Source organism: Olea europaea, chromosome 1 (assembly GCF_002742605.1).
Source record: "Olea europaea var. sylvestris chromosome 1, O_europaea_v1, whole genome shotgun sequence".
Classification (NCBI taxonomy): domain Eukaryota; kingdom Viridiplantae; phylum Streptophyta; class Magnoliopsida; order Lamiales; family Oleaceae; genus Olea; species Olea europaea.
The window spans coordinates 7,302,056-7,322,746 of NC_036237.1; the positions used below are offsets into that span (position 1 = coordinate 7,302,056).

Here is a 20,691-nt window from a genome sequence, read left to right on the forward strand (position 1 = left end):
ACCATAGCGGTTTTACTTGTAAGGCTATGTATAAACTCTCTTTAATTTGTTTTATCGGTTTTTATTGCACTGTATGCCTCCTTTGTTTGTTTGTTTTATTTATTTATTTTGCCAATATTCACTCTTGTCCAATAGCATGTGCGAAAATTAAATAAATAAGAATTATGATGATTAGTGTTGATATAAGACCAGAAGTTAAACTCCTCTTAAGTATGAAAACACGGGGATGATCTGGTTTGCAATGGAATATTTTTAACAAAATCAATATTCATTAAAATATTCAACAAGATTATCGTGGTGGGGTCTTTTTCATTTTTATACAGATTTTGTAGGTAATCGTAGCATTGAGGGCCATAGAGAGATCCCAACACCCTAAAAACGCACCTTCTTCTTTATAAACGCCACTGAAGTACGATAAAAAAGGCTTGTATCAGAGAATCTTGTATGATCTACGGTTGAGATGTTTCCTCTACAATCCGGCGATGATCTGGCCTTTCAGCCCCCTTCTGTTATAAAACGAGATCAAATCCTGCAAGATCTGACTATGAATCATACTTTAGTGGAGAATAGTAATCACAGTACTAGCAGATGGGAAAAGGGAGAGCAGAGATCATCAGGTATCCAAGAAAATAAGGATGGGAGTACTTCTGATGGATCCTATATTCGGAAACTTATGCATAGAGATTTAGAAAGACAAAGAAGGCAAGAAATGGCTAATCTTTATGCTTCTCTTCGATCAATTGTTCCTGTTGAATATCTAAAGGTGAATTCATTACTAAATCTGTTGCACTTCTTAAGGATCTAATTGCTTTAGATCCTAGTAGATCCAATAAGAATTATGTAGTCAACTCCAAATTTATCGACAACAGTATTTAATTTAATTTGTTGTTACATATACAGATCTAACATGATACTCGTGGTGTTTTAGGGTAAGAAGATCATATCAGATCATATGCAAGGGACTATAAATTACATAAAAGATATGCAAGAGAATATCATAAAATTAGGTTTACAGAGAGACGAGCTAAAGAAGTTGTCAAATTCAGGTAACCTTAGCGACGAGGATGGAAGCTCCACTAGTTTTTCGCATAGTCACAGTGAACCCCTGCCGAGATGGTGCAGAAATTCTAATCGGTAGCAGTTTAAAAGAGGAAGGGATTCCACTATCAAGAGTTCTTGTGGAATTGCTTGAGAGAGGGCTTAATGTTGTTAGCTATGTTTCTACAAAAGCAAATGAAATGTCACTCCATATAATTCAGTGCGAGGTACAATTTGTGGATTAATTTATACACTGTTGGAATTAGGGTTTCATCTGTTATCCATTGCTTTGTGATTCCAAATATTTGAATTCTCTTATTTATCATCCTTCCAACTAAAATGATTTACTTCATTTAAGTTCTTATTTGATTTTGACTAGTCAAAATTTGACTTTGAATAAATAGTATTGACCTTTGACTAATACGAAATGGGATGTAACAGTTTGTGTCTCTAATCTTGTATAACACAGATTCTAGAAACTCTTCCTTTCCAAATACGTGAACCAGCGATATCAGATGCAATGATCTATCCGAGCTTACTGGAAGACTGACCGAGGTGATTGACCTTAGGCGTGATAACTCTTAGATAAGTGTCACAGAAGACTAACATCACAAGTGTTTGTGTCATTTCTTAAACATGGCAAAAGGTATTTACATCTCGTGTGTACTTAAGTAAGTAGTAGCTAAAGAGATTTGAAATTAATATCCATGTCCTTTAGCTGTTTCCAGTGTGCTTCTATATTATAATCTCTCTTTGAACCGTCGGTAGTGCGCAAAAGGTAGATTTTTTATGCTGGATAATTCTACATGTCCATAATGTACATGTAGCATAATCCCTTTATGCTCACTGTTTGTGAAATTAAATTCTCCTGACTTTGTTCAAGCTTTTGCGGTTCAGACGGCACAGGGCATCTGGACTTTTCCATGCATGTGTGAGTTTCAAAGACCCAACATGCAATTTTTTTTTTTTTTTTTTTTATTTTTATGAATATAGTGATTTCATTTACGGGAATTGTATTTGGGAGACAGATTTGATGAGAGTTTTTTCAAGTTGAAGATTTTATTGATAATACAATTTATTTTGTTATTTCATATTAATTACAAGACCATAGCGGTTTTACTTGTAAGGCTATGTATAAACTCTCTTTAATTTGTTTTATCGGTTTTTATTGCACTGTATGCCTCCTTTGTTTGTTTGTTTTATTTATTTATTTTGCCAATATTCACTCTTGTCCAATAGCATGTGCGAAAATTAAATAAATAAGAATTATGATGATTAGTGTTGATATAAGACCAGAAGTTAAACTCCTCTTAAGTATGAAAACACGGGGATGATCTGGTTTGCAATGGAATATTTTTAACAAAATCAATATTCATTAAAATATTCAACAAGATTATCGTGGTGGGGTCTTTTTCATTTTTATACAGATTTTGTAGGTAATCGTAGCATTGAGGGCCATAGAGAGATCCCAACACCCTAAAAACGCACCTTCTTCTTTATAAACGCCACTGAAGTACGATAAAAAAGGCTTGTATCAGAGAATCTTGTATGATCTACGGTTGAGATGTTTCCTCTACAATCCGGCGATGATCTGGCCTTTCAGCCCCCTTCTGTTATAAAACGAGATCAAATCCTGCAAGATCTGACTATGAATCATACTTTAGTGGAGAATAGTAATCACAGTACTAGCAGATGGGAAAAGGGAGAGCAGAGATCATCAGGTATCCAAGAAAATAAGGATGGGAGTACTTCTGATGGATCCTATATTCGGAAACTTATGCATAGAGATTTAGAAAGACAAAGAAGGCAAGAAATGGCTCATCTTTATGCTTCTCTTCGATCAATTGTTCCTGTTGAATATCTAAAGGTGAATTCATTATTAAATCTGTTGCACTTCTTAAGGATCCGATCGCTTTAGATCCTAGTAGATCCAATAAGAATTATGCAGTCAACTCCAAATTTATCGACAACAGTATTTAATTTAATTTGTTGTTACATATACAGATCTAACATGATACTCGTGGTGTTTTAGGGTAAGAAGATCATATCAGATCATATGCAAGGGACTATAAATTACATAAAAGATATGCAAGAGAATATCATAAAATTAGGTTTACAGAGAGACGAGCTAAAGAAGTTGTCAAATTCAGGCAACCTTAGCGACGAGGACGGAAGTTCCACTAGTTTTTCGCATAGTTCAGTCACAGTGAACCCCTGCCGAGATGGTGCAGAAATTCTAATCGGTAGCAGTTTAAAAGAGGAAGGGATTCCACTATCAAGAGTTCTTGTGGAATTGCTTGAGAGAGGGCTTAATGTTATTAGCTATGTTTCTACAAAAGCAAATGAAATGTCACTCCATATAATTCAGTGCGAGGTACAATTTGTGGATTAATTTATACACTGTTGGAATTAGGGTTTCATCTGTTATCCATTGCTTTGTGATTCCAAATATTTGAATTCTCTTATTTATCATCCTTCCAGGCCAGCGATATCAGATGCAATGATCTATCCGAGCTTACTGGAAGACTGACCGAGGTGATTGACCTTAGGCGTGATAACTCTTAGATAAGTGTCACAGAAGACTAACATCACAAGTGTTTGTGTCATTTCTTAAACATGGCAAAAGGTATTTACATCTCGTGTGTACTTAAGTAAGTAGTAGCTAAAGAGATTTGAAATTAATATCCATGTCCTTTAGCTGTTTCCAGTGTGCTTCTATATTATAATCTCTCTTTGAACCGTCGGTAGTGCGCAAAAGGTAGATTTTTTATGCTGGATAATTCTACATGTCCATAATGTACATGTAGCATAATCCCTTTATGCTCACTGTTTGTGAAATTAAATTCTCCTGACTTTGTTCAAGCTTTTGCGGTTCAGACGGCACAGGGCATCTGGACTTTTCCATGCATGTGTGAGTTTCAAAGACCCAACATGCAATTTTTTTTTTTTTTTTTTTTTTGCCTTGGGCTCTTTCATTGACTGGTGGAAAATAAATAGACCCTAGAAGCTAAAAAAGGGTACCCCGAGCAATTGTAATAATCGGCTTCATTGATATTCCAGTGTGGGTACATTATAACTCCTATATATAAGAAGATTTTCTGTTATTGATTTATACATTATTTTGATCAATTTGATAATGTTGATGAGAACTGAGGAGAAAAACTCTTTGTGACTCTGTAGGTGCATGCATTCTCTTGTAAAAAAAAAAAAATGAAAATTGAATTCTCTTGTGACTTTAATACATCATACCGTATGCGTTTGTAGCAGATGCAGGTTATACTGTTTCAATACATATTTGATCCATTGGTTTATTTAACATGCTAATAAGATATTGTTTGACGAATTATTTTAGATGTACATTTTAGTTTACATCATGGACGACATTCTTCATATGTGTCAAAATTTGGCCAATGATGTGAAAGGGTGTTGGAAAAATCAAAGGCTATGATGATTGCCACGTGGAAGGATGTCAAAATTAATGTAAAAGTGAATGTACATATAGCAAGCTTGATAATATTAAGAAAAAGAAAAAGCAAATGCTAAAATTGTTTGTTACAGCGTTAAGATGCATATTTGGTAGATTAGATTAACATATTATTACAACTCGTTTAATATATATCATTTAAATATGATTGTTACTCCAACCATTTTTCCTTGTTTGTAAATGAATTTTAACTTGTTTGATATTCTTACAAGTATTTTTGTTTAATTGCTGGATAAATATTAGACTTAAATTAATCACTCACTTTGATAAAATTGAAATTAAAACACTCGCAACATGTTCTATATTTTTAACTAGATTGAACTAAAGAAGATGAAAAAAAAAAAAAAAAAGACTTGTAATAAAATTGTTTGTTACATTTGATCATGGTGTCTGCAAAAGATTAGCGATATTTGTTTAGAAGTTAATAGATGCTTTCCCCCCTTCAAATTCGAAAAAAAAAAGAAAGAAAGAAAAAAAAAACTGAAGAATTAGAGATAATTTCGAATAATCTTCTCTATTATTTATTTTATGATCCTATTACCAAAAAATTCAGACTAACTAGTCATTACTTTTCTTTTGGTAGATTATTTCCGGATTGATACTTCAAATTTTCACCAAGTCATTGCTTCTCATCAAAAACTAAGAACAGATATAAATTCATAATTTTCGTTGATTTTTATTTTCATCATTAGAGAATAATTTATGAAGTTTCCCATGTACTTACCTGAATGTTTCTAATAGGGATTAGCGACAGTTAGGTCATGTTGAACTTAATTATTGTGTTTTCTAATCTTAAAATATATTATAGCCAAACTAGTTTTATAATTGTTTACTTGTTTAAGATATCTTCTTGATACTGTTGTTAGGATTTCTTGCTCTTTCTTCCTGCCAGACCATCTGCTCAAAATTCATATATATATAAACATTATTTGGTTATCTTTTTTGGCACTTCCCAGAAAATAATATTTCTGGAAATGTATAACCAACATATTAAGTTTTTGGTAGATATATAAAAAAAACATTATTTGGTTATCTTTTTTGGCACTTCCCAGAAAATAATATTTTTGGAAATGTATAACCAACATATTAATTTTACAATTTTTTTTAATAATTAACTGAAAGTATATTATTGTGTGTAAATTATAAAAGGTGTTTGTAGCAATAATCCTACACGTCTTTGACAATATTCAATCATTGATGATATTATGTCCCGTTTCGCTTTGCCATTAGTTGTAGATCTTCATCCAGGAGGCATAATTTTTGGCACCATGGACAGATCTGAACTAGGGGATGACCTAAGTGCTTGGCATTTACAAGGTTGAGCAAAAACACGATTCTAGCTAAAGTGGTATACATGACTCTCCCTAAAATTATATGTGATGATCCAAGATTCAATGCATGGAAGGCATTACAAAATCAAAAGCCTGGACTCTCCAGACCATACCTGAAATTTTTGAGACATGAGGCAAGGTTGAGCCGCTAATTGTAATTTGCATTCAAATTTTTTCCCATTTATATAAGCTTTACAAAAATTAACTTTTAACTTATAACTCAATAATAAAATCACAAACAAAAGTAAATTTAAAAAAATGTTCCAAATGATACTTAAATACTAGTAGCCTTGTAATTATATTATAGCCGAATAATAATAGCACTATTTTTATCATTTTGATCATTTACCGTAGAAAAGGTCAAGACAATATAAAAACGTGAAAAAATATTATGAAATCTACAAACGTTTGTCAAATTTCTTGTAAAAGCTATACTAAAACTTAAATAGCAGTAGTATCCGAATATAGCCACCTTCCGTCACATATCTATGCCTAAGGAGGCTCATAATATTCTTATGCACTTCATATGGTTTTAATATGCACAAATGATTTTCCAGGTGAATAAAAAAAATAAAAAAATTAACCAATTTAAATCCTACTCCTACAAGCGTGGATTATTACATCGTCTTACATTCAATTTTATTTTATGTCTATTTTCATTATTTTGATAAACATTTCAGGTCTCTACCTATATCTAGACGAGGGACTTGGGTTTATTTCCTACCTCGTCTATTTAAAACAATAACTACGAAATTGTAGTGGAAATAGGAATCTTACTTCCAGGAAGGTGAAAGAGAAGAAATGGAGGAGCACATAAGTAAACTTGATGATAACATTAGGGTTGGATAAAATTCCCGAACCGATCGAACCAGATTTGAATCGAATTGAGCAATTTTTCTTAAGTTAAATACCCAAACGAGTATCAAAATTCGAGAACTGACAAGTTTGGTTTAGTTCTCGATTCTAGATTAAGAATCGAAGAACTGATAGAAAGCAAATCTCTATAATTTTTTAATTAATTTATTTTAAATAAACCTAATTATTTTAATTTTTTCTAAATAAATTCGTTAACTAGTTAATTTAGCTCGAACCCAAAAATAAATTTTTTTCTATTTCTAATTTTCAGTTCAAACCCAACTTTATCAAATTGACCTAAGTTTTATTCAATTTTTTTATTCTACCATAATGCCATTTCTATCGTTTTGAAGAAAATGAATTGAGGCTCAACACCACCTCTTTTAATTATTGTGAGCTATTTATCTTCATCTTCATGTGATTTTAACAATCAAACCTATGAAAAACTCAATAAAAAAAAAATACGCAAACGACATATAAAATTGAACTACGTTATTTTGTAAGAATTAAGATTAAAGATGTCATTAGTTAAATTAATGTAACTATGTAAATATTAAAAAATTTAATTATAGTACGAAATTCGAGAACCTAACTGAACCGAACCTAACTAAACTGAATAGAACCAAACCCGAACGGATCCACAATTATTTTTATGCTTCATAAATTTTAAAAAGTGTAGATTGTCTTGTAAATTTTCTTGTTTCGTACTTATTTGAGACAATAAAAATGTTCACTATCACGAATCACAATTAACTCGTGTGAATTAATAAATTTAAGATTGGGATTATAAAAATGGTAATTTTGGACTCGAATTTCAATTTTGTTGCTAGAACCAAATGAAGTCAAATATTCTAAGAACCAATTGGTCAAGTTTTATTTGGAATCGAGCAAATCGACTAGTTTGATCCAATCATAATTAGTTTCAATTAGATTCACATACAAATTTCCACACCTATTTCCATACATAAGCCTTTAAAACATAAAACATTTTATTCAATACATCATGTAATGATATTACTAATCGCCGTATACCTCTTCGGCTCTACGACCACCACATGCAATGTATTCAGATAAGAACAAGTGGTGTCGAAAAATTCCAAATCCATCTCCACTCCATGTTCACATCGCGGAAGAAGATAAGCAAGTGGCGTGTCTGAATTCAACATTTATATAAAAAGACATTAATTCATTTACTATAGGAGTTGATGCTACATATCAATGTAAATGACACTTTACCTTCAATTTTCTCCAATTCATATCCTAAAAAGAATATTTTTACTATAATTAAAGACTTACTTTGGCATCCGACCCACCGTAGACAAAAGTTACACAATAAATAATTGTGAAAACACATGGAATGATCTGTTTTGCATTTTAAAAGTAACAAATTTATGTATTACTAATATTGTATTTTTCTCTCCATTAGCTGTCAATAGTAATAAATTGGAAGAAAATTTAAATATATATAGAGACAATCCAAGCATAGAAGTAGAGTTGTAGATGAAATAGAATGACCAAAAAATTTCTTATCTTGATCTATTTAAGTCCAATAAAAATTTCAACTTCCAATAGGTCTTTCAAATAGAACTTCAATGAAAATTTGCCAATAGACTTTGAATAGGATTCTAAAAACATTTCAATTAGAATTTTTCTTAATGTTCACTTTAATTAGAACTCTCAATTATTTTCATCAAAGAATTCGGGTCACACCTATCACCCCCTCAAGGTAGTAAGTGGTATGGATTGTACTTCAAACATGTATGTCAAAATTCTCTAAAAGTTTGAGAAGAAACTTGGTATTTATGTATGAATTTAGTGCAGGTTCGGCAATCAAATATCATTTTTAACCATACATTTCACGGGATCCATAATATTTATTCACTTTTAACTATACATTTCATAAGAATAACTACTTAACATCCGTTTAGATAATTTATAAACAATTTATTATTGTCAAATTTCAATTTGAGCCAAATATACCGATAACTCACACAGGTACAATCCACTTATCGAAGACTCATTTATATCGATCTATAAATTAAACCATTTATAAATTCTTCCCAAACGGAGGCCTATAAACTGCAAAAAATTTATACCAAACTAGTTTTGATGGAAGTACTATGTAACCAAGGCTTATGTTGCAACTTTCTCTCATACAAAGTGCTAATTACCATGTGCTAGATACCTGCATATATCAGTGGAGATTGAAAGTAATCCGAAGAGAACACTTAAGTCGTCACATAGTTGTGAAGGTTGTTGAATACAAATACCAATATCCTGAAGAAGAAAGGTGAGCCATGCAAGTTCAACTGTCGTTGAAGCAAGGAAATAGGGGAGGATTCAGCGTGGGGCAACTTCCTCACACTAACTTTAAAATATTATCCTATTTTCAGAAAATTTCCGATTTTATAATTTTGTCCCTGGAATCTGGCATATATTCTAATTCACGCCGATGATCTTCTTCCAGTAAAATTGATGAGTGATTTACAATCATTATATTATGCCATTAATTTCATGATTTTGCTATCTTGGAGAGTATTTTAGAAGTGCTAACAAGTGATTTTGGTGTTGTTTTGTAGATTGATGGAAGTGTAAACAAGAGCTAAAAGAGGTCAAAGGAAGGAAATAGGCAAAAGCTAGCAAAATTGGATGAAATGACCAAAACGTAAGAGATCCAAAGTTCGAGGATTAAAATGCAATTAATCAAAAGTCGTGTCGAAACTTGAAATGAAGATCCGAGAGTTCTAGAAGCCAATTGGATGAAGGAAGGTGTCAAAGGAATCAAATTTAGTCAAGATATGATCATAAATCATTTTCCAATCAAAAAGTTTTGTGCCGGAGTTTTGGTCTCACATTTAGACTGATTTTTGACATAGAAAACGATCGAATTGGAGAATGATTCCTGCAGTAAAATTGTGGTCCTTTGAATTATCTTTTCAACGCATCTTAAATCACTTCAATCGGATATCGAACGAGAAAGTTATGTTGAAAATACTGAAGGACGCGCAGAATGCCGTACCGGGCGCCGCGGCGCCCATCGTGAGCGCTGGGGCACCCATCTTGCTGAAACAAGCAGAAAGTCAGTGCCCAGGCGCTGCATTCCGAAACAAAAGGAAATTCTGATTTTATAATATTTTCTCGGCCCAATTAGTAACCTGTTGTTCCCTAAATTCCAAGACACTATAAATACACAATTAAAGACCTAAATTAGGGGGGAGCCGCACACTAAAAATCTGTGGAATCAAGCCACGCGTTCTTGACATATTGGAGAGAAGACAACAAGAAAGGGAGATTGAAAAGAGAAATTCAAGAAGATTAAAACCAAGCAATTGAATATTAGAAGTATTTATTGGAAGGGGAAGGAGATCTTGGTGCAAGATTTCTATGTTTTCTTCTACATCTTTATTACAAATCCGGTGATGTATTCTAAGATAATTTCCTATTTTTCTTCCATTATTATGAGTAGTTAAATTTGATTTTAGGGCAAACAATGTAATCTTTTGGAATCCTTTATTTCATGCAATTAAGATTCTAGTGCTTTCATATTTTATGTATTGAATTTAATGTTGTTCTTAATACATTTAATTACTTGATCACTAATTTGATGATTTGTGAACAATGATTGTGTAGAGTTGCAGATTATTTGTTTAGACCACATGTTAAAATTTGGTAAATTGATATAACCTGTAGAGATACCTATATTGATTGCTGCGGTCGTGTGTGAATTCTTAGAACCAATGTTTCATTTAATTAAATTTAATTTGCACAGAGATATGGAATTAAACTAATTAAATAGGCTCAATGAAAACTCGAGAGGGGTAAGTTGAATACAATAGAAGAATTCGACCGAACACTACCTTAGGTTTTATGAATCTTGATTTATGAAGTAAAGGTGACCAATAGGTGAAATTGTTCCGCCCGAACGTCCATTTATTGTTTGAATTCTCAATCACTTTTCGTTGCATCCAATCGCATTTTTAAGTATTTAGAATAAAAATCACATTTAATCATTGTTTTTGTTTATTTTCGTCAAATAGAAGTTAGAAATAATAAATTGGGTATTAAAAGTACAGTCCTTGTGGGAACGATAATTCTGACTCAAAAGGTCTACTTTACTATTTGTTACGATTCGTTCACTTGCGGGATAAAATCGATAACAAGTTTTTGGTACCGTTGCCGAGGACTATTTCTTTTAGTCTTAATTTTTTTAACTGTTATTTGATTTGTTTATTTTTCTTTTATTTACAGAAAATTGTGTTCGTTGTCTGCTCCGTGCCCAAGGCGACGATCTTGAATCGTTTGATTCGGAGATATAACGTACCTTCAGACGAAGACGCAAGGAACACAAACAAAAACAGCAATATCAAATGGCTGACAATCAACAAATCCATATCCCTATTCAGCCGATTGGGCAAATGGCCGCAAGAGTGGTGGCACCACCGGAACAGCAGCATGAACGAGAGGAAATAAATGAAGGTGATTTGCCAGTATCAATTTCTTGACACCTATAGTAGTATCCATGCACTCCAGTATTGTGTATCCAGATTTTGGGGTGAATAACTTTCAGATCAGGCCGGATTAGATTAACTTGATGAGCAACACTCTGCAATTCTACAGGCTACCTCATGAGAATCCGAACACACATATCTCCAGATTTCTCAGAAATTGTCAGAACTTCCATGCTCCGGGGGTCAATGAAGATGCTATTAAATTACGACTATTTCCATTTACATTGAGAGATGCTGCATTGGAGTGGTTAGATGCGGAGCCTCATGCCAGCATTACTACATGGGAAGAACTGACCAGGAAATTCTGTAACAAATTCTTCCCACCAGCCAGAGTGGCTAAAATCAGATTGGAAGTTCAAACTTTTCAACAGAAAGAGAGAGAAAGCTATCACGAGGCATGTAATAGATTTAATGAGCTGATGAGAAAATGTCCAAACCATGGAATCACTCAAGGAAACCAAGTGCAGTACTTCTGCACCGGACTTACACCACTGTCAAAATCTCAAGTTGATGCCTCTGCTGGTGGATCAATCATAAGGAAATCAGTGCAACAAACCATGGATCTATTTGAGTTAATTGCCACCACACATTTGATGTTCTCATCAGAAAGAGTGGTACCACCAAAGGCAGCAGGAATGTGTGAATTAGACAACACAACATCTACCAATGCACAGATAGCAGCTTTAACAAAACAGGTAGAGTTACTTGTAAAATTGCAAATACATGGAGCAAATGCAATGATGACCAGTTCAGCATGGGAGAATTGTGGGAGAAATCACGCTACAGAGAGCTGCATGATGCTCACTTCTTCAGAGGAACAATTAAACTTTATTCAAAATAGCTCCCGTAATTTCAACTCATATGGTAACAATTTTTAGTAAGAAAGAAGACCAAGTTTGGGGGAAATGTTTCAACAATATGTGCAAAAGACGGACAAGGTGTTCCAACAAATTGACGTGAACTTTCAAAATCAGCAAGCGTCCATCAAGAAACTGGAGACACAAATTGGTCAGATAGCACAACAACTTACAGAACGTCCACAAGGGATATTGCCAGGCAATACAATGATAAATCCTAAGGAACAGTTGATGGCGATTAAAGTAGTGGAGAATGATCCACCCAAGGCCCCCGTAAAAGTTAAAGCATATGTACCTCCACTTCCGTTTTCCCAAAGACTTCGAAAGAAGTCGATGGAGCAAACTATTCATGTCATAAATAAAAAGAGCGAGGTACAATCGCCAGAGATCACTACAGAGAAATCCAAAAGAAAAGATAACCTAGAAGTGATTGATGAAGCTACAATGGTAGAAAAATCTGCACCAAATGCAACTGAAAATGGAGAAAGTACAGAAACATCAGTTGCCAAAGTACCAAGTCTAGACAAAGCTTACATGCCTCCCATTCCCTTTCTTTAAAAGCTCAAGAAGAACAAACAAGACACAAACTGTGAAAAATTCCTCGATGTTCTTAAGAAGTTCCAGATCAATGTTTCGTTCATTGATGCGATACTACAAATTCCAAGCTATAAGAAATTTTTGAAAGAGATGTTGACAAAGAAAAGAAAGCTTCCGGAGTTTGAAACTGTGGCATTGACTGAGGAAAGTAGTGCAAGAGTCCACAGAAAATTGCCTCCTAAATTGAAGGATCCAGGGAGTTTTACTATACCAATTTCAATTGGAAATTCCTATTCAATTAATGCATTGTGTGACACTGGTGCTAGTATCAATCTAATGTCATATTCTGCTTACAGGAAATTAGGACTAGGTGAAATCAACTCAACATCAATAACGCTATAGCTAGCTGATAGAACAATCGCAAGGCCACGTGGCAAAGTTGAGGATGTACTCGTAAAAGTAGGAAATTTAATATTTCCTGTGGATTTCATTGTATTGGACATACCAGAAGATCGAGACATTCCAATTATATTGGGTAGACCATTCTTAGCAATGGGACGAACCCTTATTGACATGAAGAAGGGAGAACTAATCTTGAGGGTGGAGGACAAGCAGAAGATATTCAATATTTACATCCAACATGAGAAACCTTCTAATAAAAATGATTGCTATAGAATTGATGAAGAAGAGCCACCTGATCAACGAAACTGTTAGAATAAAACAACAAATTTTGGAGAACTTCTTAGCAGAGATAAGAATGGACAAATCAAAATTTGGAGAGCAAAAAACGACTGCATCAATGAAAATTATACAAAGTGCAATGATGGAATAACTTGGTTTGAGCCACCATGATAAATCAGCGACACAAGTCAAGCTAATGACTTAAAAGAAGCGCTTCTTAGGAGGCAACCCAAGCTTTTATTTTAATTTATTTTATTTATTTCGTTTTCAAAGTTCTAAGATATTTTAATTTATAGTTTATTTAGGAATTATTACCCATACACCTTCTACCCATAGGTCTTGGAGTAATTAAGTTGGTTATTAGATGTTTGAGCTAAGTAATCATTGTTCCATGAGTTTAACTTTTCAAATTTAATTTTTCAAGAACATGACGTCACGGAACACTCAAACCAACATGGACATGAAGAAAATGGGACAAATCTCAAGTTTGGGGGAAAATGTAGAAGAGAAGTCGATCAAATGCAACACCAAGACACTACAACATCATAGGCAATACTGACATTTCAGGGAAGTCCTCCTTTTCCTTTAAAATTCACATTGAGGACAATGTTTCAGTTAAGTTTGGGGGAGTGACATCATTTGTTTACATTGTTGAGTTTCTCGAATGCTTATGTGTGATTTGCTTGTTTTATGTGTTTGTGTTTTTATTAAAAAAAATTTTTCATTTCGTGTTTTTGCATGCTTGTGTGTGTTAGATAACCTTGTCGGTATTGATATGTGTAATTGAGAACATGCGTTGATTTATGAATTGTGGACGAGTTATGTGTTTGAGTTAGATTTTTGCTTATTCATGTGAAATGAAAATTATTTTTTGCACGTGAGTTGATTGTAGCGTTGTGCATGAGGAGGTTGATTCACGCTTATAGGTTGAAATAGAGAACTTAGATGCTAAATCCAAACAATCATTAAACATCACAATACCCTTAAACCAAACTTACGACGTTTGGATGATTACACTGTTGTAGGAAAATTTGGAGATAAATTTGGATTTCGTGTGTATTAATTTTTGTGTGGATTGTCTAACACCAATAGGATGAAAATTGGGTGAAAACCTTAAGTTAGAGGTCGATTTTCGAGGATAGGTGTTTAATAAGGAGCATTGCACTAATCACTGCATAAAAAAAAAGATCCCAATGAGGACAACTTTAATAATCTCATTGTAAATCGTCTCTTCGTAGCCTTTATGACTCGAGTGATTAAGTCTATAAGGATTTAAAACCTAGTGCCGTAAAGTCATCTGATTTGGGAGTCATCGGCTTAAAATTCGCTACAGGGGTCATTTAGAAAGTTTAATGGAGAGACGTCTACACAAAGAGTGATTAAAGAATAAAAATATATATATGAAAAAAAATTAAAAAAAAAAAGAGAAAAAAATGGATATCAAATGCCTTGATTAAGCCCCGAGCACTTGTTTTAGAGGATTAGACATTTGATAAGGGGTTAGTAACTTAGTTGATTCTTAGAGGTTGAAGCAGTCAAAAATAAGGAGAATCCTCATTTGTTGACATGTGGAACTACAATAAGTAAAATCTAACCAAACTTGAGTGATGTGAGAAATTAATATTGAAAATTTAACCTTAGGTTACACTCTTGGAAAGAGAAGAAAATAAGTTTGGGGGTGTGTGAATCCCACGAGCAAAGTAAGGAAAAATTTGACTTCTAAGGTCGGGAATTGGGTCAACTTATTATTGTACAGCGTTGCACTTGACTGTCAACACACACACTCGTTTTGCATTGAATAAGTGAGAATTTAACTTTTGCATTATAGCTTTGAAGTGGTTCATGGAATCGAAGTTATGTTTTTAATTCTAAGACATGAAGGCAAGCTATCTGGCGAAATTTATTTTAAGTGATTTTGTTTGTCTTAGTTGTGCTTGTTTGTCCATTAATTATTTTACGGGTTTTGGTGTTTGCTCGAGAACAAGCAAAAGAAAAAGTTTGGGGGTGTTTGATAAGTGATTTACACTCATTATATTATGCCATTAATTTCATGATTTTGCTATCTTGGAGAGTATTTTAGAAGTGCTAACAAGTGATTTCGGTGTTGTTTTGTAGATTGATGGAAGTGTAAACAAGAGCTAAAAGAGGTCAAAGGAAGGAAATAAGCAAAAGTTAGCGAAATTGGAGGAAATGACCAAAACGTAAGAGATCCAAAGTTCGAGGATTAAAATGCAATTAATCAAAAGTCGTGTCGAAACTTGAAATGAAGATCCGAGAGTTCTAGAAGCCAATTGGATGAAGGAAGGTGTCAAAGGGATCAAATTTAGTCAAGATATGATCATAAATCATTTTCCAATCAAAAAGTTATGCGCCGGAGTTTTGGTCTCACATTTAGACTGATTTTTGACATAGAAAATGATCGAATTGAGAATGATTCCTGAAGCAAAATTGTAGTCCTTTGAATTATCTTTCCAACGCATCTTAAATCACTTCAATCGGATATCGAACGAGAAAGTTATGCTAAAAATACTAAAGGACGCGCAGAATGCTGTACCGGGCGCTGCGGCGCTCATCGTGATCGTTGGGGCGCCCATCTTGTTGAAACAAGCAGAAAGTCAGCGCCCAGGCGTTGCATTCCGAAACAAAAGGAAATTCTGATTTTATAATATTTTTCTCGGCCCAATTAGTAACATGTTGTTCCCTAAATTCCAAGACACTATAAATACACAATTGAAGACCTAAATTAGGGGGGAATCAAGCCACGCGTTCTTGACATATTGAGGAGAAGACAACAAGAAGGGAGATTGAAAAGAGAAATTCAAGAAGATTAACACCAAGCGATTGAAGATTAGAAGCATTCATTGAAAGGGGAAGGAGATCTTGGTGCAAGAATTCTACTTTTTCTTCTACATCTTTATTACAAATCCGGTAATGTATTCTAAGACAATTTCCTATTTTTCTTCCATTATTATGAGTAGCTAAATTTGATTTTAGGGCGAACAATGTAATCTTTTGGAATACTTTATTTCATGCAATTGAGATTCTAGTGCTTTTATATTTTATGTGTTGATTTTAATGTTGTTCTTAATACATTTAATTACTTGATTATTAATTAGATGATTTGTGAACAATGATTGCGTAGAGATGCGGATTATTTGTTTAGACCACATGTTAAAATCTGGTAAATTGATATAACGTGTAGAGTTACCTATATTGATTGCTGTGGTCGTGTGTGAATTCTTAGAACCAATGTTTCGTTTAATTAAATTTAATTTGCATAGAGATATGGAATTAAACTAATTAAATAGGCTCAATGATAACTCGAGAGGGATAAGTTGAATACAATAGAAGAATTCGACTGGACACTATCTTAGATTTTATGAATCTTGATTTACAAAGTAAAGGTGACCAATAGGTGAAATTGTTCCGCCCTAACGTCCATTTATTGTTTAAATTCTCAATCACTTTTCGTTGCATCCAATCGCATTTTTAAGTATTTAGAATAAAAATCACATTTAATCATTGTTTTTGTTTATTTTCGTCAAATAGAAGTTAGAAATAATAAATTGGGCATTAAAAGTACAGTCCTTGTGGAACGATAATTCGGACTCAAAAGGTCCACTTTATTACTTGTTACGATCCGTTCACTTGCAGGATAAAATCGACAATAAAAATATAAAGAAAAACAGAAAAATAAAGAATAATTACACGGACACGAACACGAACACAACAATTTATGTGAAAAAATAAAAAGATTTAGAAAATCACGGACAATAAAAGAGATTGCACCATGTGAAAATATTTTATGGTCCTGTGGTAACTATCTCACACTCCAAATTGTAAAGTACATCCCAAAATTTTAATACTGAGTGAGACTATATATATAGGATCCTCAAGTATCACCCAAAACGATCCATAATTATTTGTGTTAGAGACTAAAAGAGACAATAAGTGACTTTTTAGTTTCTGTTCAATGTGGGATCTAAATAGTCACAATACAAATTTTTGTATGTAAGAATGTTAACATATGTAACTAAACCTGCTAAAGTTAACATATAGGTTTTCTAATCAAAGTAATTACATGAGCAAATAGAAAAATTATATGAACGGTCTAAAAGATAGAACTTGTTATCTGCCGTATGAAAAACAGTCCAATAATTTTGCCTCATTTGGAATTGATTAATAAATGCATCCAATAAATAAGAATTTCTGGAAGTATGTTGTATTAACTTAGAATTTCTTAAAATGTCAATCTTATTAAGAGGAGTAGTCCAAAGTCTTATAAATTGGTCTAATTTCATCTTTATTTGATGTGAGATTTTATTCCTTAACAAGCCCCCAACAAGATGGTAATTTGTTTGAGTAGACCAATCTTGAAATTCGCATGCTCATTTTTTTAATATTATCTGATCAAATTGCTCGTTAGAGCTCAATGGAATTCGATACACTGTTAAGAATTGAGATTCTATCTTAAAATGTCAATTTTATTAAGAAGAGTAGCTAAATCCTTATTAATTGGTCTATGCATGTTTTCCTCTTTATTCGACATGGAATTTTATCATGGTCACAGGAATTTCTTCCCTCATGATCTTGTCATATCTCATTGAACATTTTTCCTCATATTGTTGTGTTTCGAGAGAGTGTAGTATGTGATGTGTTTATTATTATTTACTATTCTATTTTACTTTTTTGGGCTAAATTGGTAAGATATTTTTTTGGGTCATTAATGTCATGACAACTAACTGAGAGAGGATTTCTCAGTATCTATATTAGGGTAATTGTATTCACAATAGTTTGTGTTAACTAGACAAAATTTTAATTGCAGTGAATATTCTCATTTTTACTCATTTTGGCATTATTTTTCCAACTTTTTTGATTGCATTATGTCTTTAACATTCAATTAATTAATAATCTTGTCTTTACTGATGATTTCTATCCAAATATTTCCCTTAGTGTGGGGAAAATATTTTGTCGAACTTTATATTTGTTGTTTATCTTACTTATTTAAAAAATATGAGTAAATAAGTCTTTTACCCCTATCATAACATTTTTTTTGGCTATCATTGATGAAAAAAAAAAATCTTAAGGACACAAGTACAAAAAATAGAAGGACTTTTATTGAAATTAAACATTTGGTGCAGTTAACCTAAAGTGTGATGTAAATATAATTATCCTTTTACATTATTAGTTCATTTGCCTCCATAACTCAAAAATCCTAATTTTATCCTGAAAGGAACAATACTTAGCTTGAGCACTAGAGCATGACATGGTCGGTTGTTAAGGTATAGCTCGACACGAAATTCGTTTTGAAAATTACACGGATTTGCAAGTAGTTCCAAAAATCATTGTATCAAAAGTATACACTACCATCATTCCGTGTCAATAAATTATTGGGAAAATTGCAGCCGAAGTATCAAACTTTTCGTTTATTAGCAGACTTTGCCAAAACCTTTGATTTGTGCCACCGTGAGTACCAAACCTTTAAAAAATATGCAGCTCAAGTCCAAAATGACGGTTTCCGTCTGTTTGACCCCAAAATCCGTCAGTTGACCCTGATTATTTTTCCCAAATACAGCAAGGGCAATTTGGACATATCACATTTTTCCTATTAAATTAAAAATTAAAAAAGCAAAAAGAAAAACCATAACCCCCCACCCCATCTCCTTCTTCCCAAACCCCCTCACAGTTGGAGCATAATTCCGATGACTTCCGACCACCTAGAACACCGAATATTGGTATCATCGGAAAGCCCTTGACCTCCTCTTCAATTAACACCGATCATCTCCCAATAAAACTAGTGGATTCAGTCGTAATTAATCAACAAAGTCAGCTGATGAAACTGCCGGAATCACCACCTCTGGTCATCTCCTTGATCGGAACCCAATAGAGGTCGATTGCCCACCCAAATCTAACTCCAACAATTGTCCTAATCAATTCCAAACAGTACAAAAACACATGGAATTAACAACAACAAAATCGCTGGTTGCGATCGCGTAGCCTGCGCAATAGGGTCCGAAAATCTCAGATTTCGACGCCGTCCGGTAGACCCATGATCGCAGATCACCATGGCTAACCTTCTCTCCACCTGGCGCACCTTGCCCAGCCATGGGTCAAGTCCAATTTGGTCCAAAATTGAGCGAATTCATGGGTGCAATTAGGGCTGTGTGCGATAACTTCAGTTCTAGGGAATTTGATGTTTCTATGTTGCTCCAATTGTTCAATTCGACTATCCAAACTTCAATTGGTGATGGAAAGGTCATGGGTAATCATCCAATTGGAGAAGAAGGAGATGGGGTGGGGGGTTATGGTTTTTCTTTTTGCTTTTTTAATTTTTAATTTAATAGGGAAAATGTGATATATCCAAATTGCCCTTACTGTATTTGGGAAAAAATGATCAGATTTTTAATTTCTGGGGTCAACTGACGGATTTTGGGGTCAAACAGATGGAAACCGTCATTTTGGACTTGAGCTGCATATTTTTTAAAGGTTTGGTACTCACGGTGGCACAAATCAAAGGTTTGGGCAAAGTCTGCTAATAAACGAAAGGTTTGATACTTTGGCTGCAATTTTCCCTAAATTATTTTGCAATTAACTTGATTTCGATCATTCTTTTGAATTCAAAAATATATTGAAAAATTCATATTTCCTTTTTAAAGGACAAAAGTCAAGTAAAGATAGCATCAATAGAAATTTTGTAATATTTAAAACCTTGAGTAGATATTATATGTCTTACCCCGTAAGTCAAGACGCAAAATGTAGTTAAATTTTTAGTATGCACCACATGCCAATAGTGCATATATAAACGTAGGATGATTGAGAAAATTCTATTTATCTAATATTATTTGGTACATATACTATAGTGTACGACCTATCAATTAATATGTCTCCTAAATAAATGTGTACGTGTATAAAGAAACTTTTGTTACATTAATATACGAAGTTCAATAGCAGGATTGATTTAACCATTTTGAATTGAAGTGAATTAATTGGATTAATTGGCTTTGGGCTCATTAGGGTTTAATAATCATAATAGAATTAAGTCTTGCAATAACCTATAAATACATAGTGCATAGCACAAGAGAAAAAGGTAAAAACTTTAAACCTTGTTCTTTCTGAATCCAATTGATGGCTGTGAAGTTTTTGGTGTTAGAGTTTCAAATTTTTCTCGTGTGTTTTTGCTAGAGGGTAGACATGTGAATAGCTGTAGAATGTTGAGATCGTGGTAGATCAAATTAAGAATCGCCTCAATGTGCAAAAATCGTCAAAGGTATACCTTGTATCGCTGGTTCTATTTAAACACTAAGGTAATTTGATTTGTGAGTCTTGGAAACAATGGATCTATCACGCAAATGAAGGAACCCATGTCTCATTGAGATGCACTGCCATCTAAATAGGAGATC

At 33.4% G+C, this 20,691-nt stretch overlaps 3 protein-coding genes across 4 annotated transcripts; all 3 read left to right on the top strand.

Annotated features, from left to right (window-relative positions):
- The first annotated feature begins 362 nt into the window (after positions 1-362).
- Positions 363-1,316, top strand: LOC111405415 (transcription factor bHLH126-like). 2 transcript variants are annotated; one of them, XM_023035389.1, is made up of 2 exons: positions 363-763; positions 929-1,316. In XM_023035389.1, the coding sequence occupies exons 1-2, from the start codon at positions 461-463 to the stop codon at positions 1,136-1,138; spliced, it is 513 nt and encodes a 170-aa protein (XP_022891157.1). In that variant the 5' UTR covers positions 363-460; the 3' UTR covers positions 1,139-1,316. The 2 variants fall into 2 exon arrangements, with proteins under 2 accessions (XP_022891157.1, XP_022890412.1); XM_023034644.1 differs by having other exon boundaries at positions 1,047-1,316.
- Positions 1,317-2,506: 1,190 nt separating this feature from the next.
- LOC111392916 (transcription factor bHLH118-like) lies at positions 2,507-3,778 on the top strand. The gene is made up of 3 exons (XM_023018350.1): positions 2,507-2,905; positions 3,071-3,412; positions 3,520-3,778. Exons 1-3 carry the CDS (start codon positions 2,603-2,605, stop codon positions 3,601-3,603), a joined length of 729 nt encoding a protein of 242 aa, XP_022874118.1. The 5' UTR covers positions 2,507-2,602; the 3' UTR covers positions 3,604-3,778.
- Positions 3,779-12,121: 8,343 nt separating this feature from the next.
- LOC111403812 lies at positions 12,122-13,324 on the top strand. The gene is made up of 3 exons (XM_023032435.1): positions 12,122-12,583; positions 12,635-12,980; positions 13,119-13,324. The coding sequence occupies exons 1-3, from the start codon at positions 12,122-12,124 to the stop codon at positions 13,322-13,324; spliced, it is 1,014 nt and encodes a 337-aa protein (XP_022888203.1).
- The last annotated feature ends 7,367 nt before the right edge of the window (positions 13,325-20,691 follow it).

Coding starts and splice junctions, on each gene's coding strand:
- LOC111403812 (XM_023032435.1), top strand. CDS start 12,122: ATGTTTCAACAATATGTGCAAAAGACGGACAAGGTGTTCCAACAAATT. Junction 12,584..12,634: donor CAGAAACATCAGTTGCCAAA/GTACCAAGTCTA, acceptor TTTCTTTAAAAG/CTCAAGAAGAACAAACAAGA. Junction 12,981..13,118: donor TTACAGGAAATTAGGACTAG/GTGAAATCAACT, acceptor TGGACATACCAG/AAGATCGAGACATTCCAATT.
- LOC111392916 (XM_023018350.1), top strand. CDS start 2,603: ATGTTTCCTCTACAATCCGGCGATGATCTGGCCTTTCAGCCCCCTTCT. Junction 2,906..3,070: donor TTCCTGTTGAATATCTAAAG/GTGAATTCATTA, acceptor GTGGTGTTTTAG/GGTAAGAAGATCATATCAGA. Junction 3,413..3,519: donor TCCATATAATTCAGTGCGAG/GTACAATTTGTG, acceptor TCATCCTTCCAG/GCCAGCGATATCAGATGCAA.
- LOC111405415 (XM_023034644.1), top strand. CDS start 461: ATGTTTCCTCTACAATCCGGCGATGATCTGGCCTTTCAGCCCCCTTCT. Junction 764..1,046: donor TTCCTGTTGAATATCTAAAG/GTGAATTCATTA, acceptor TGTCAAATTCAG/GTAACCTTAGCGACGAGGAT.